The sequence below is a fragment of the Agelaius tricolor genome, unplaced genomic scaffold, assembly GCF_023055355.1.
Source record: "Agelaius tricolor isolate 1412-34295 unplaced genomic scaffold, bAgeTri1.0.p SCAF_1, whole genome shotgun sequence".
Taxonomy (NCBI): domain Eukaryota; kingdom Metazoa; phylum Chordata; class Aves; order Passeriformes; family Icteridae; genus Agelaius; species Agelaius tricolor.
The window spans coordinates 90,469,832-90,486,167 of record NW_027269261.1 but is presented as its reverse complement, the minus strand read 5'-3'; the positions used below and the strand labels follow the sequence as shown (position 1 = coordinate 90,486,167).

The following is a 16,336-nucleotide window of genomic DNA, read 5'->3' as shown; positions in this document are numbered from 1 at the left end:
TAATTTTTATAGGAATGTTCTTTTCTCAAAGTAATTTTCAGGCAATAAAACCAGGTTGTGACAGTATCATAAACATGATTTGCTGTTCTTTAAAAGTTTTTTTTTTCATAAGTACACACTAGGGTTGATCAGGACAAGGCAGTGTGGCATCTGACAGCCAGAACCTGTCTTATGTTGGATGACACCTATTGCAAGAGATGTCTGTCTTAACACTCTTCAGTTTTGGCTAACACAGTTTGCTAGAAGAATTGATCTTATTCCTCTGGAGAGCTGTTGATAATTTGGAAGCTTTGCAATTTTTTGTCTTTTGGTACTATAATCATGCTGTTTGAAACCATTTCAAAATAGTTGCATCTGTAATGCTAAGAGGTTTGTTCTTAGATTCAACTCACATGTTGCTCCTCACACTGGTAACTCAGTCAAGACCCTACTCATGGGAGTAAGTACCACCTAAAAGCTGCACATTGCAGCCAAAAATATTGTATATTTTAGATACAAAAAACACACAAAGATGATGCATTTACTTATTGAACATTTGATGCAGTTAAGCAACACTGGGAAAAAAGTCTTAAAAGTGAAGTGTTGGTGAAGTTCATTCTTTGTGTGACCATGTTTTTTCTCCACTCTAGTAAAGTTCTCTCTGGTAAAGCTTCTTTAAATAGCACAAATATAGAACTGGATCAGAGTCAAGGAACAGAAAACCTCACAAAGGAAGGAAGACTAAAAATGCACTGAATGAAGCAGAACCAACCATACCTTAATCAGAAAAAGGATTTCCACAGTCAGACCTCACACTTGAAAAAAAAATTATCAGACTAAACCCATTCCTAATGGAGTGGTGGTTCTCAGAGTAGTCATTCCTAGTCCACAAATAATTCTGCATCTGGCTTTGCTTAGTGCTATGCACATCGTTATAGTTTGTTAATTTTCTTCCCGGACCTTGCTTATCTTGTTACAATGAAAGTTCACTTGGCAGCTGATAAGGAAAGCAAACAATTGTAACACTGAGTGACTAAGCAAGAAAATATATGCAAGCCATTTGATCTTGGAAAACACAAACATGGTTTTACACTGCTCGCCCACAGACTAAGCAAAAAAGGCTAAAAGAACTTTTAAATTTTCACTCTCAACATCCAAAAGCTGGAAGGTGCTAGAATTTACACAGGATGTGCACAAGAAAGCCTGACTAGGATCAAAAGGGCAGTAGAGAAGCGTATGGCTGCAGAAAGACCAGCTTCACCAGAAGCAACAGAGCTGCACAGAGCTCTCAGGGATTCCCACGGGATTTCAAGGGCAGGGCTGCCACCAGAGCTGCGCTGACACAGACGCTGGCAAGTGTCACCATTCCTGCAGCAATGCAGGCTGCTATGGACAGGGGGCTGGGAACTACAGCAGCCATGGGGCTACCAACCAATACCAATTGTGGGGGCACAGAACAGGCTGACATCAACTTGGCTGTGCCTGCCCCAGGGAAGGCAAAGGCACAAGGCAGACACCAGGGAACAGGAACACTTCAACAAGTTCAGTTAAATCTGCCCTTCAAAAAAGCTGATGTGTTCAGAAAAATATTAAAAAAACAAACCCAAACATAATTACTGCTTTCTTCATGCTTGCAATTCACTAGTCAGTCATTCCTTTTTCATCACATGAATGACATCACTGTCAGAAATTATTGCCTGAAGACCTAGACTGAAACCAGCTCTGCATTCACATTAAAAGGTCTCTGTGCAGATGCAGAAGCAGAGTTTAAATTAGCTTTCAAATTATTTTTCCAAATAAGAAACACAATAAGTGAAACACCTCTACAACAACTAACCACTAACAATTAAAAACATAAAAGTAATAACTTTATTCTACAGACTCAACAATTTTAGTAGGGAATTAGCATTGAATGAAGATGACTACAAATGAAAGACTATCAAAACCCAAGAGTGTACTGAAACACTTTAAAGGCTTCACCTTAGCTTGTGTGAGTGAGGAGTAGCTGTACATATGTGGCTACACAAATAAGCTTGCAGGTCTTTCCTGTACATTTCAACAGTACTCACAAATTGTGCAAGATCAACCTTTGGTATTCGCTCTTAGCATATACCAAACACACTTAGCAAAACTACTGCATCTGCATAATAGAAGAGTTCAAACTTTCCCAGGAATAACAGAAGTATTAAAAGTGCAGCTGTTGCTGTGGTATTAAGCATTCTTTAGTGTCTTCTAGGCCCACGGGATGCAGCAGCAGTTCAGCTTTTTCTTCCCCCTGACTTCTGGTAGGCCTCTGGTCCCCTCCTGGAGCCACACCTATTCCCCAGCAGACAGTACCAGAGAGAGCCCTACCTTGGCACAGCCCAATTCCAGTCTTGTCTGGTTGCTAGGGCTACAAGGCCACATGTGCAACACAACCCTGTGCTGAGGGACACATGGCCATGCCAAGGGGCTCAAAACAGGCCAGAGAATGGCATCATGCTAGGCAGGGTGGCATTAACACAAATTATTTTGTTCTAATTCACTATTGTCTGTATGCAGAAGCACGGGGTATCACAGTGCTCATCCCTCACCTGGCATTTTCGAGGAGATTACGGTGGGGTAGCAGCTCTGCCCATTGTAAACCTGTCTGCTCTTCAACCAGAGGTACAGGGGTACAGGACTAAAGCAGTGTTTCTGGCTACCTTCATTCCAATGTTTTTACAAGCCGCTGGTCACCAAAAGCACTATTACACTTAGGTAAGATTATTGATCCTTTTTCTGCTGAAATCTTGTTACAGGGACATTTGTGACCTAAACAGATTGCTAAGAGCATCACCTAAGAGGCTTTCTGCATAGGAACATTAGCGAGTAGAGAATTCAGCTGCTTTCAGGTCTCAGAGGAAACACTCCCTGATATAGAAAAATCACTTCTGCACATTGTGATTCGTACACAAAAGCTTCAAGTTATACAAATAAATTATTCAAAAGCAGTCATTTTATGTCAGTCATACACCCACATAATGTCATCATGTACTTCTATTCCTCATGTAATTAGATATTTTCCCAACTGGAAAGAAAAAAAAACCCAACAAAATAGAAAACAAAAAAGCAAGCGACAAAATAACAGGATCATTTCACAGTGATGCCATTTAAACTTTTATACCATGAAAACTGTGAAGATTAATAGAGGCAAAGCACATTTCATCTGAAAGCTTTTATTTAGAACTTTGCTCATGATGCGTTCTTATCTGAATCTCAATTATCTTCCATGGACTTTATATTCTTCTCAGCAAACAAGTGTCTTTGCTATATGTAAACTTACTCTTATCTTAAAACTGTGTCATGTAAGAAAGAGTGGTGTTCAGTGAGTTTATTTGCTATAAAAACATAGGTGAGAATTACTCTTCAGGCTCCAAATCAACTACAAATAAGCACAGATGCCTGTAGGCATCAAGCAGGTACTCACAAGAATTTTGTATTTGATTTAAAAAAAAAAATCTACTTTTAATTAATACTCGTTAGTTTCTCTTAGCCCTCAATAAATAGAAAGCGTAAGGCATGTGGAATCCAAATTCTTTAATGGAGCTGAAGCTAAAAAGCACCATCTGCCATGTACCCCGCGGTTTTTAACCAGGACTTTTTCCTTCGTCCGCCGCAAAAACTTCTCTTCGTCCAGATCAACCCAGGCGATCTGGCCACTGCTGCCGGCAAGTCACGCACGGGGAGAGCGAGCGAGGATGTGCAGGTGGGAGCTGCGGACGCCGTGAGCGGTGGGGCCGCCGGAGCGAGAGAGCAGCAGCCCCAGGCCCCCGCCGCCGGCACGGGAGGAGCGGCGGCGGGAGCAGCTACTTGCAGAGCCCCTCGAGCCGCTCCAGCGTGCCCTTCATGTCACGGATGCGCTTGGCCAGGGCGGGCACGGGCTGCATGGCGCGGTCCAGCTCCTCGCAGCGCGCCACCAGCGCGTACATGGCGCGGATGCTGAGGTCGGCCGCCTCGCCCAGGCTCTCCACGCCGTCGCGGTAGGTCTGGATGCAGCCGACGCTGAGCGCCGTCAGCGCCTGCAGCCCGCAGTGCACGTTCCGCAGCAGCTCGTCCACCTGCGCCGCCACCTGCCCGGCCAGGGCTACCACGTCCTGCAGCGCCCCGGGGTCGATGGCGGGGATGGAGGACCCGCCGCCCCCCGCCGGAGGCTCGCCCCGCGGGGCGCCGCTCAGCCGGATCCGCCGCTCCAGGTTGTTGGCTACGAACTGGGTGAGGCGCCCTTCGCGCAGCACCGTCCCCTCCAGTTCCAGGGCGCTCGCCAGCGTCGCCCGCCGCCCCTCCGATAGCTGCCGCCCCGCCACCGCCGCCCCTCCGCCGCCAGCCAGGCTGAGCGCCTCCAGGCTCCGCTCGTCCCGCCCCCGCCCCTCCGGCGGCGCCGCGGCCGGGCCCGGCTCCTCCATGGCGAGCGACGCGTGCCCACCCGCTGCCACCGCCCACCGGGGGCGCGCCGACGCCTGTTTACGTCTCCCGCGATTGGCTGAGGCGCCCGGGGAGGCGTGGCCTCGGCTGTTCGTGCGGATCCCGATTGGCCGGTGGAGCACCGCCCGCCTGCCGCGCACTGCGAGCCCGTGACTCGGAGACCGGGGGGGCGTGCCGGCCCGGATTGGGCGGCCCCTAAGGGAGGAGTGGCCCCGAGTGTTTGTGTCGCTTTCGATTGGCTGGAGCCGGGGCAGAGAGGCTGCTGCTCTCCCGCGATTGGCGGGGCGGGGCAGAGAGGCGAGACGCTGGCGCCGTCCGCGCACGGCGGTTGGCGCGGGGGCGGAAGTGGGCGGGACGCACCCGGGTAACAACACCGGGGAGCTGCTGGTGGCTCGCCTCACTCCCCCGCCATGTTCTCCTAGCGGCGGCTCCAGTTGCGCCACCACTTCCTCACCCCGTCACAAAGCCCGGGCAGACCCTCCCCAGCAATCCGACCCGCTCGTCCCTGCTTGGGCTTGACCCTTCTCCCCGGCACAACTCTGGGTACCCACGTCCTACCATGGTTACCACCACGGCGCCGCCGCCCTTCCTGGCTCGGATCTCGGCGGGCACCGAAGACCCGCGGCGGCTGCCGCCCTCCGCCCTGCTCCAGCGCCTCCGGCGCGGGGACAGCAACTGCGAGAACCAGCCCAGCTGCTGCCTGGCGGGCCCGGGGGGCAGCGCCCGCCCCGCGCTGAAGAGGGTGCGGCGGAGGAAGGGAAAGATCCGGCCCGGCCCCGCGGGGCTCCTGCCCAGCCGCTACCAGCAGTACCAGCAGCACCGCGCCGGGCTAGGGAGACGGACGCCGCTGGGAACCGACTTGGTGACGGACGCCCCCCCGGAGGAGCCCCCTGCGCCTGCCCCCTCGAGACCCGCGCCTGGCAAACCCCTCAGGAAGGAGGTAAAGACAAGGCTGCGCTACTTCTCCTCACTTCAGCCCGCTCCCGGTGCCCGGCGAGCCGGCCGATGGTTTTCCCTTTCCCTCGGGGTGGGGGGGGAACAGCGAGCGGGGCGCCCCCTCAGAGCGGTGAGGGGGGGAGCGGGCGGGGGGGCGGCTGAGTTTCCGTTACGCTCGGGCGGGGCGGGGCTGAGGGAGAACCGCGGGCGGTGATTGGCTGCCCGGCGCCCACCAATGGGAGCGCGGCGCTGCGCCCCAGCAACAAGCCGGATTTAGCCCTGCCGCTGGCCGCGCGCCAGCCCCGCCCCGCGCTCGCTGAAGGCGGGACGTGCGCGGCGCGCAGCGCCCCATGGCGGCCGGCGGGGCTCCGCGCCCTCAGGCCCCCGGTGTCGGCCGAGCGGTGGGATGAGCTGCGGGATAAGCGAGAAATAGCGGGGAGGCGGCTTCTCGGTACCCCTCCCCCTGCCGAGGTGGCCCCCCCGCGCTTCAGTAAGCGTCCGAGGCGGTGAGGGAGCGCGGAGGAGAGGGGTCTTAGGTGATTGATTGTTCTTTGTCTCCGCAGTTCTTAAAAAACAAGATGGGAAAGACAGAGAAGGCGGCCGTTCCCTACGGCCAGCCCGTTCACAGCTTACACCTGTGTGAACAACCAAAGATTAACAGGCAGAAGAGTAAGTGTAACGCGCCAGTGACGAAGATCGCCTCGGCGAAAAAGATAGAGAACTTTTGGCAGGATTCTGTGTCGCCAGAAATAGTTCAGAAGCAGGAGAAAAAGCCACTTAAAAACACAGAAAACTTCAGAAATGCCAAGTCCAAGAAACCTATCGCCCTAAATGAAGTGAGCCAAAAAGAAAATTACGCTGGGGCAAAGTTCAGTGACCCACCATCTCCCAGTGTCCTTCCAAAGCCTCCCAGCCACTGGGTGGGTGGTACAGCTGAACTGTCTGACCAAAACAGGGAGTTGATGGCAGTCCATTTGAAAACTCTCCTAAAAGTTCAAGCGTAGTTTCCAAGATCTCTTGAGTAATTGGCAAAGAAAACTCCATCCAGGAAACTTAAACATGCCTTGTTGCAACAAAAATTGCAAAAGACTGTCAAGTCTTACAATCACATAAAAAAAAAATCCTTGTATTATATTTTTTATGGTTGTGTAAATAGTGTACATCTTGTATTATGTGTATATTCTTGTTCATACTTTGAGAGGTACATTTTAGTTTTGTTATGAAAGGATGTATTTTGCACTGCCTGATTGGTAGATGTCTTGTATATAAAATATGGACAATTTTGCGTGTGTGTTGACACATGAAGACTTGACTTGCTTTGCACAAGGCAATGAAAATTTTGGAAGGAGAGTACAGCTTTCTGATTAAGGTTCCAGATCAAATGTGAATGTTCTATTCGTGCACTACTGACAATAGTTTTACATTCTGTCTCCCAATCAAGTATAAACATGGAATTTTCATACAAATGTGAAGTTTTGCCCTCTGCTCTGGAAACTATCTGGAATTCCTGTTCATCTGTTCGTTTTTAAAATTAACTGGAGTTTGACTAAAATTCCAACCCACCAATTTGAGCACTGCTGATTTCTTTAAAAAAGTTTAAAAACAAAAACCAAAAAAAAAAAAAAAGGAAAGAGCAGAGCTTTCTGCCAAAAATTAAATTGGTCACTAAAAAAATTAAATAAAACAATTTGGCCTCCCCTTATACATGTCTCTGTTTTTCTTTGAGTGTGTGTCTGTTAATTCAAGTATGTGAATTTAAATCACTTGATAGCCTTCTAGTGCATTGGTAGAAATACTTCATCTTTTAACTATCTCAGGGAAAATTAGGAGATCAGTTATGCACCAAGAATTCCTTATGTTTAAAAAAAAAAAGCCACCTTTGTGACAAATCGTTCTAGGATTGCTTTGTTTAAAACAGAGTTCAAGCAAGTGGGGCACTTAGACATTGAAATTCATGCAGTAATGCTCCTTAAAATTTTTCATAGTATGTGGCTATTAAACGAGTTAACACTGAAAGTAAGCAGTGACAGAAAATGAATGGAGCAAGTAGAATTTAGTGGTTTTCACCAGATTGTCTCCTGCTCGTAGCTATGCTGGAAAATACATCCCCCTAACTTAAAATTCTTAAGGAATTGGACTGTAGATTAGTCTGACAGGCATGTTGAGTAACATAACTGCAACAGATTTGCAGTTATTTTCCTAATCTAGTGTTTAAATAAGATTAATACTAGGAAGTTTGTGAAATTTACATTAGCTAGAAAAGCGTTTTTAAATTTTTGGATCCACCAGAAAAGATACACTGTCTGTACTCTGGTGTCGTAGGAAAGGAGCGGCATGTAGGAAGAAAAGGGCTGCTTGTATCGGGCTGAGGTGGCTCCCTAGTGTGAGCAGCATCCTCAGACACAGACTGAGCTGCATTAGGTGTGTTCATGCTGCAGCTTTGGTCCAGAGCATCACTGCATTCCACGCGGGGCAGTTGGCAGGATTCAATAGTACAGCCCTGACATGAGCCTGGTCAAAAGCTCAAAAATTAAGGGGTTTTTGGCTTGCCTGTAGATATTGGTTATGTAATTGTAAAATTAGGCTATTTAGCTATCGATGCTCTAAATTAAGGGTTGATAGAAAATTTTTGGTTTACTCCAAAGAATTAGAGGTTCACGGTCTTTCAAGAGGCTGGTATTGGTGTACTCGAGGTCAGTGTGTGGCTTCAACAACCCAGTTTCCTGCCTAATCTAAATACTCTCTAATTTAGTGTCCCCCATCTTCTATTCTAAAAATGAACAAAACCCGTCCTGGTTTTCTGTTTATTTTTTAAATAAACAGTATTAGGGCAAAGGAAGATGCCACTGGAGTCTCGCCAAGGATGACTCAAGGAGACCGTAAGTCCGAGTTTGCTATATTTGGTAAATGCTGTATTGATCTGCTGTTGTGCTTTTCTCTTTTTTGTTTTTGCCTGCGTGTCACCCAAGTGCGAAAGAAAATGTCTCACCCATAGCTTTAGGCAATGGTTAATTTGGTCTGGTCGCCGCGAATCTTGCTAACTAGCTTGAAGAAAGGGCGTTTCCATCAGTCAGTGGGTTGGCATTGTTTAGAAGGATATGTCCTCTGTCCCCCTGATTATTATCTCATTGCCAACAGCCTCTTCCCTACCTTTCGGAGCTTACAGAGTGAATGTTAGCTCTGATCCTGGATAAAATTTATCTAAGTCGCATACCTCTTTGTTCCTGCCCTGATGTGCCAATACATCCCTTAGGGTTAAAGAATTCATTAAATGTTAATTGCAAATAGTTCTCAGCTCCTCAGTCAATTCTTTGAGAGCTGGTGGTTGAGACTTCTGAAGCGTTGGGAACATAAAACTTCCCATAACTTGTTGGACCCTAAAGGATAAGATAACAATCTGGTGTTTCTAAACAGTAGCAAAAAAACCGAAGCTTATTTAGCACACGTCTGTGTCAATGATCCCGCAGAAGTGTTGGAGCACTTCATATTTCTGTCTTCCTGAGATCTTAGGGCTGAGCCCTGTCCTGCACAATGGACAGGTTTGTATATTGGGCCTAAGGGCAACATACACTTCAACGTGACCAGCTGAAAATAAAAACGTAGTCATCATTTAGGGCCATGTTCTGCACCTTACTTGTCACTTTCCTGCTTTTTTTCCTTTAAGTTTTTACAGTATCATCTTATAGGGATTTTCACTCTCAAGATTTCCTTCACTTTGACAGATTCCTTATCCCAGTTTCCTGAAGAGGAGCCATTGTATTACATGAACGTACTCCTAAATTTTGAGTTCAGAGCCAGCAAAGCATTAGTGTCGTATTTGGAGGGCTTGTTTGCAGTGTAATATAAAATTATGGAGTGACACTTAAGGAGTGACCAGCCTTTAAGGAAGAAAATTACCAAAATCAGTGGATGTGTTATCAGCTAGTCACGTGTTTGCTGTACAGGAATTAAATAAATACCTTATTAAATCTTCTGAGGTCATTAAGGAAACTGAACATTAGCTCCTCAGATAATGGAAATCCTTTCTGTTTGAAAGTCTAGTGCAATGCTGCGCAGAACTGCAGGGGAATCTACTGAGAATTAACTACCACCTTACTTTTAAACAGCTAATGTGTTGATGATCCTGAAATGTTGCTCTCATGGAGGACAGAGGTATCTGTTGTTGGGTTCTCATGCGTGGCTAAGGCTCAGCCCATTAGACAGCTTCATTTATAATGGCTTGCTTGGTGCTCTAAGGCTGAAATGTTTCTGCCTCCTAATGCAACAGGAGCTAGAAATCCTATGTGCATTTGAGCTCTATTACACCAGGATCTCTTCAGGGATTTTGCTGAATTCTGCTGAATTCTTAAGCAATCTGCATATGAGACTGAGACTGTCAATTTAATTTAATTCCATCTGATAAATATTTTATCCAAGGCATGTAATCTTAAATCGTATTTTAATTATTTTCAGATTATTTTTTAAGCTTTTGCATTATAAAACATTTGATAACTGTCACACTTGAGGATTTTTTCCTTATTTAGACAGTTTTGAAATCCAGTACAAAGCTGTATAGATTATATAAAGCCTGAAGATTATAGATGATGTTTCATTGTAATTTTGGAAATAAGTTTACCTTTATTTTCTACATAGAGTCATAGAATCATAGAATGGCTTGGGTTGGAAGGAGCCTTAAAGATCATGTAAGTCCAGCCCCCTTACCATGGGCAGGGACACTCCTCTAGACCAGGCTGCTCAAGGCCCCATCCAGCCTGGCCTGGAGCACCTCCAGGGATGGGGCATCCCCAGCTTTCTCTGGATAATCTGTTCCAGTGCCTCACAACCTTTATAGCAAGGAACTTCAGCCTAATATCTAATCTAAACATATTCTGTCTCAGTTTGAAGACATTCCCCTTTGTCCTGTCCCTCTATGCTCTTGTAAAAAGTCTTCTCTCCATCTTTCTTGTGGGTTCCCTTCAGGTTCTGGAAGGAAAGTCTTGACTCTTCCATTATGCAGTTAAACAAATTCCTTATTCTCTTCTACAACTTCTTGTGCTCTTTGAATTTTGATTTTACAGTGTGTTCTTTAAATATTCTTTTTCATATTATGTGCTTGACTGAACTTTTTAAGGGGATTTTATTTTCTGCTGAAATTTCTAAGATGGTTTTCTGTTAGGAGTAGGCTGGTCCTTACCTAAAAGAGGCTATGATGTAAGTAAGAGGTAAACTTGTAAAATGTAAACATCTACTGTGAAAAACTGATGCTACTGTGTTGAACAGGAACTACAGTGTTAAATATTTTTGATAATGAGAAATAAATATTTAGTTGCTGTTTCACTAGAAAAGATAGATGAAGGGCATATCCATCAATTAAGGAGAAATACATTATCCAATAAAAGGACCTAAGTGCTGAAGTTGAGCAATAGAATGTTATCAGCAATTTTGAGGCTGTGAACTCTGGATTGCTCTGAAAGTGTAGTAGAATGTTATCAGAACTAAGGCAGGAAGGTCAACAATTCAGCTGAATTTGAAGTTTCCTGAGGAATTAATTTGCACAACCAACATGTCCTAGCAGAGTCTTGCCCTGTGTTGAAGTCAGCATTCCTCTCTAACTTTTTTTCCCACGGGGTAATAAAATCTCATTTGTTCAACTCCCAGAAAACAGATTTGGATTTCGCAAAGCCCTGACTCACTTGGAATGCTGCATTGGTATTTTTATTTAACATTAGCCTAATGACATTACTACAAGTGTGTGGCAGATGCACCACTCAGTCTGAGTGGTCCATAAACCCTTGTCTTCAGTTTGAGAACTAGGCTGGTTACGTGCACTTACAGTGTAGGTTGCCAGTGGTGAGTAAACTGGTGTGATTTCCCTAAATTATACCTGGAAGAGGAAGTGTTTGGGGATCCAGGACTTTTCTCGTATTTATACAGTCAGACTTTGCTGACTCTTTTGTTGTAGTTCAGTAAGTGGCTGTATGCATTCCAAGAAGTGGTGTAATGATCATGGCCATTATGCCGTTCTTAAGGTCATAAAGCAAAAGGTTTTGAGGAGATTGCTGTTTGTATTAAAGATGCCATTTGCTCCTTTAATGAAGCAGTGTGCTTTCATCAAGTAGGCCTTTGAACCCTTTAATTTGCCAATGTCCTCATAAGTGGTGATGGCAATGGCCATCAAAATAAAATTTACTTTGTTTTTCATTTCCTGAAACAAGACCTAGAGCTACATTTAATAAAGGGCTTAATAAAGAGTCAGGCTTTCCTCTAGTTTCTCTTATCACCTGATTCTTGTGTCCTTCACTGCCTAGTGACACAGCTGCAAAACAAAGAATAAGGTGTGCCCTTACTTAAAATGATATGTAATTTGAGATCTGTAATTTGCTTCTGTGTGTATGTAGCATGAAGCTTTTGTAAGTTTCATTCCTAGCATCAGGATATTCACAAATTGTATGTTATCATGTTATTTAGAATAGCAATAAGTCATTGTAAGAATTAATGAAGCTGTAAACTGATGGACCTTGTCCAAATTTTAGACATTCTTTATATGCAAGTAATAAAAAAGGGATGTTTTTTTTTTGTACCCCTTCTCCCATGTACTAGGAATGAAAAGGGAAAAAATGGTGAGACAGAGAGAAAAAAACACCCTGGAAAACAAGGTCAACTAAGAGATGAGAGTAGCAGCGTAGATGTCACCATTATTTAATGCTGGAAGGAAAGATACTGCAAGAAAAAATTATCTCCTGAGGTAGTTGATGTTACTGCAAATTTAAGGAATTTTAATGGTTAGATGATCAGTTTGCTTCTACTCCTTGACTGGGACCATCTGAAGAATGACCATGTGAGATGGCAGATACTGTAACTGACTTTTTATCTGACTGCTCAGTACCTACTGTCCATTACTAGAAATTGCACCTTGGGGCAGCATTCTTAATGGTTAGTGCTGCTTCAAGTGTCACAAAATGCTGCATAAGTGTTTACTGCTCTCAGGTTTTCACGGTTTTTTAGAAGTTGCCAGATAAAGTATGTACATTACTGTATGTTAGAAGCCTACTGTATGTTTTATAGCTGGGAATACAGGCATGCTAGAAGGGAACTAGCTGGATTGAGGCTCCTCAGTAGGCTGTTCATTCACCCAGAAAGTGAACCATAGTGTCTGGAAGTCCAGCCAGGTTTTGCCTTTGCCAGTATATATGTTTTGTTTTGTGTGTGATCTGCAAGTCTTCCTTACCTCACTGTATAGTATGTAAAATGCAGTTAATACAAGGTTCTGCTTAGAAATGTTTGTAGTTTGTTAGGACTGGTGACATAAATCAGGATGCACCTAGGTGTTGTGTGGTATACAGTTTTATTACACGATAGTTTTAGTAATTGGCACAATAAAGATTAATATTACACTTTTTTCCACCCTTTTTTGGGACCCTTTGATACAATACATAGTCTATACACACCACTGTCCTCTCCCCGTGACCAGCAGGGGGGTGGCTGATGATAAATCAGCAGTTTCTGTTCATTAGCTGCTGCTCTCCACTGCTGCACAAACATGCTGCAGCCAGCAGCTGTCTGAGAGGGCCATGGACATGTGCAGTACCCTCAGAGTTCCTTTAGTTCCTTGAGTTTACATTTGCTTTATCTTTAGCCTTTTATTAGATCCAGGAAGAAAGAGAGAAGCCCAGTCTTTCCCAAGAGAGAACATCTTCCTCCAGGAGGACAGAACGTGTAATTTGTGACTGATCACTTTTTGTCTACTACCAGCCAATCCTTCTTAACACCTCAAGCCTTCCCATCACTTTCCCTGACTGTTTTCTTTACTTTTCACTGCAGCTGTGTCTTTTTTCTTGTATTTCCTCCTAAATGCATTTAATTATTCTCAGTTTACCTCACTTCTGGGCAAATGTTCACACACGTTGGTTTTTTCACCTGAAAAATCAAACTGAGTGTGCCACATTTATTCTGCTGTGTTCTGGGTACAATTCCTCCAAGACAGAATGTACTTTTTCCTAGAGGACAGTTAGATTTTTACAAGAGGCAATGATTCTCTTGAGATTTCTCCTGTCAACCTGGTATGAATTGACCTGTCAAGCCTTGTTAACCATAATATACCTTACTTGATATCCTGGAGGACTAGAAACAACTGGTGTACTGGTCCACACAGATACCACAGAATTATCTGTCAAACACAACTCAAAACCCCAAACAATTAGAGTTTAAGAAGACTTTCCTCAGAGATCAGAAAGTCTGAGAGGTCTGATATGGTCTGGTCACTGGCAGGAGAGCATACAGGAAGATGCAAATGCAGTCTGCAGCTCTGACACTTATGAACCAAGGCTTTTAATCTAATTTTCTAGGCTGGGTCTGCTGTCTGAGAGACTGTCACATGTCCAGGTCCAAAACTCCTTAGCCTTCTGCTGTAGGATGGTGTCTGTTGGAGTGTTCAGTGGTAGTTCCATGGTTGGCCAAACATTTCTGACCTGTTTGTGTCATAGGCAAATCAAGGTAGGAGTTTACATTGCTCCTTTGTGTTTTGTCTCATTTTGGTCAAGGGTAGTCTTTCTAATTTATAACCATTGAGACTGAATTCAACAGCAGCCATGTGACTTCTTGCTGCATGTAAGTTAATTTTAATAAAGAGAAACTGGTAACACAGGTGCCATTACTTTGTCCACAGAGATAACTCTGATCAACTGACTGTGCCTGTGCACTGTTAGTTCAACTCAACTCCTATTTTCAACACTTTTCATTTTCCCTCTTTATTTTTCACTTATGAATTTTTATTTCTTTTATTTCTCTGACTACAGTGTTGTTGGGAATACATGCTGAAGCTCTGGAGAGCCATACCTGGTACACAAAAATGAGCAAACAACATACTCATTGAAATTTCTGTCTTTAGGAAGTGTTGGGATAAAAGGAGGGGTTAGGTTAGGACCCCCACTTCTGATGACCCCCCCATCTGGATCACATAGGCACCAGCCTCAGTAATGTTCTGAAACATGCCAGCTTTGATGGCTGTAGCAGTGTATTTCAGAGTGTTTAAAGAAGGCAGCCTTCCAAAAAAACCCAGGTTTTCTGGTTTTCCCTTCACAGCCCCAGAAGCAGAACTCAGTGAGAGGGCAGCCCACACCCCTAAATAGCCTTGAAATGAAACAGAAACTTCTATACAGGCAACACAGCCTGGTTTTATCCTCTCCCCTGTGGCAACACTGCAGACTTAACCTGTATTGCTGTTACAACTGATTATTTCCAGTCTTCCAAACTGTTGTATGTTTATGATTTTTAACACATACATGCCCTACTTTTCAAATACTGTGGGAAAACAGTGTGAAGATGTGGGGGAAGGGTAAAAGTAATCTTGATCAAGTCTTGCAGCCTTGATCCAAATGCCATCTTAGTCACAATTTTCTTAGGAAAGGCTTTGCTCACTTTTAACACTGCTGAGATGGGGATGTGGGCAGCGCTCTTGGGACTGGGAAGGACGTGCTTTGCCTCTGGGCTTCAGTGAGATACTGAAGAAGGTGAAGGAGTGGGAAGCTGATACCTGATGACCAGAGGAAGGAGCTCTGCTGACACAGAAACCTTTCTCCATATTGTCTTCCTCAGCTGCATCCAGCCTCCCTGACATCGCTTTTTAAGGACCTCTAGCACACCTCCACCCTTCCTTAACTTCCGTGCCAGAAATGTAAGGGAATGTATTTTACACACAAAGTAACCATGGACACATTCAGTAACTTTTTGGTCCACTTCCAGGGAGCAGTGACACCAGGTGGACACAGAGGTGACAAGGAAAGAAAAAAATCGACAGAAGGTTAAAAAACCACATTACTACTGAGAGAAAAGATGAAATGTGCTATGTGCATATGGGATGCAAAAGAGCACTGGTACGTTTGCTTCAGCAGATGGAGTCACTGCCACAGGTGTCCTTAAAGCACATGCACACAGCTTCATGTATGCTCTGCTGAGGGGCCCGAGGAAGTGAGTAGTAGGGAAAACCCAGTGTCAAGGCCTCGTAGGGCATAGGCCGAGTTCCCTCTAGTGGCTTGCTTTGGCATTCCGCAGGGGTAGCCCCGAAAGGACCCATTTGGGGAGCAGCGGCCCATCCCTCTTCATTACAGCCTTGCCCAGAAACCATGCTGGTGTTGGGCAGCTGGAGGGTATAATCACTGAGTAATTCTTGGTGAGGGCCTAATTGCAAGTTAATTTAAAGTCAGTTACGTAAACAGATTAAATCAATCCTTCCCTGTATTTATTTTTCATCACAGGCAGACTCAACCACTCGTAAAAATTCTCTATCTGCTTTACTCTGCTGCTTCATCGAGTTGATCTCCACGGCTAATATTTGCTGCTACTAATATCTGCATTAGGCAGAGGCTTTGTGAGATCACAGTGAATCAGAATAATCAATGTGATGTCGTCAGGCAGTTTGGGGAAAGGCTCTGCAGATGGAAAACACCGCCAGCAGCAGCTCAATCTGTATTTGTGACTCACTGTAATGTATTTATTTGTAGACAATAGCAGGCATTAATTTATTAGACAAAAATATTTTTGAATTATTGTTGCACTGGTGTGTCAGAACAATGAAAGAATAGCAACCAAAAAGGAATAGAAGAAAACCAACAAAAAAGTTAATATTTTTGTTTTTCTTCAGCTCATGTTTTATCAAAAAGGGAGCTGGAGATTAGAACAAGTGGATTAGGCAGGAAACCTTAATTTCTAAAAGAAAATATCCAGTGCACTCTTGGCACCATGTACAAAATACACTAGAAATAGTGTCTTTTGTGAAACACAAGCTCATGACATCTTAATGACTGCATCCCTGGGGTTTTAAAAAATTAGAAAAATCACATTTCCTTCTGCAAACTTATGAACTTTAGAGGAAATTTCAATAAATAAAACTGTGCGTTGTTGCTCTCTATCCTGTGCTTTTATCACATAATAAACAGTGAAGAGTATGTCATAAATCAAGGGCCTGAAAGTTAGATACATGTGTCTAACCCTGGCTTCAACT

General features: G+C 44.6%; 3 protein-coding genes across 5 annotated transcripts in view; 2 read left to right on the top strand and 1 right to left on the bottom strand.

The window, feature by feature from the left end:
* Positions 1-3,160: 3,160 nt before the first annotated feature.
* BORCS6 (BLOC-1 related complex subunit 6) lies at positions 3,161-4,983 on the bottom strand. Its single transcript, XM_071456328.1, has 2 exons — positions 4,974-4,983; positions 3,161-4,867 (listed from the first exon to the last, which is right to left on the bottom strand). The coding sequence occupies exons 1-2, from the start codon at positions 4,981-4,983 to the stop codon at positions 3,807-3,809; spliced, it is 1,071 nt and encodes a 356-aa protein (XP_071312429.1). The 3' UTR covers positions 3,161-3,806.
* Positions 4,808-7,060, top strand: PNRC1 (proline rich nuclear receptor coactivator 1). Its single transcript, XM_071443106.1, has 2 exons — positions 4,808-5,362; positions 5,922-7,060. Exons 1-2 carry the CDS (start codon positions 4,982-4,984, stop codon positions 6,360-6,362), a joined length of 822 nt encoding a protein of 273 aa, XP_071299207.1. The 5' UTR covers positions 4,808-4,981; the 3' UTR covers positions 6,363-7,060.
* Positions 7,061-7,199: 139 nt separating this feature from the next.
* Positions 7,200-16,336, top strand: part of PM20D2 (peptidase M20 domain containing 2) — a 41,641-nt gene continuing 32,504 nt past the window's right edge. For 2 of the 3 annotated variants that reach the window (XR_011681653.1, XM_071443088.1), the window contains exon 1: positions 7,200-8,237. The gene's annotated coding sequence lies outside the window, so the exon portion shown is untranslated. The remainder of the gene's footprint in view (positions 8,238-16,336) is intronic. The other variant, XM_071443080.1, reaches the window with a different exon arrangement.

Excerpts from the sequence above, each read along its gene's own strand:
- PNRC1 (XM_071443106.1), top strand. The coding sequence starts at position 4,982 with ATGGTTACCACCACGGCGCCGCCGCCCTTCCTGGCTCGGATCTCGGCG. Across the intron at positions 5,363-5,921 it reads GCAAACCCCTCAGGAAGGAG|TTCTTAAAAAACAAGATGGG; the intron begins GTAAAGACAAGG and ends TTGTCTCCGCAG.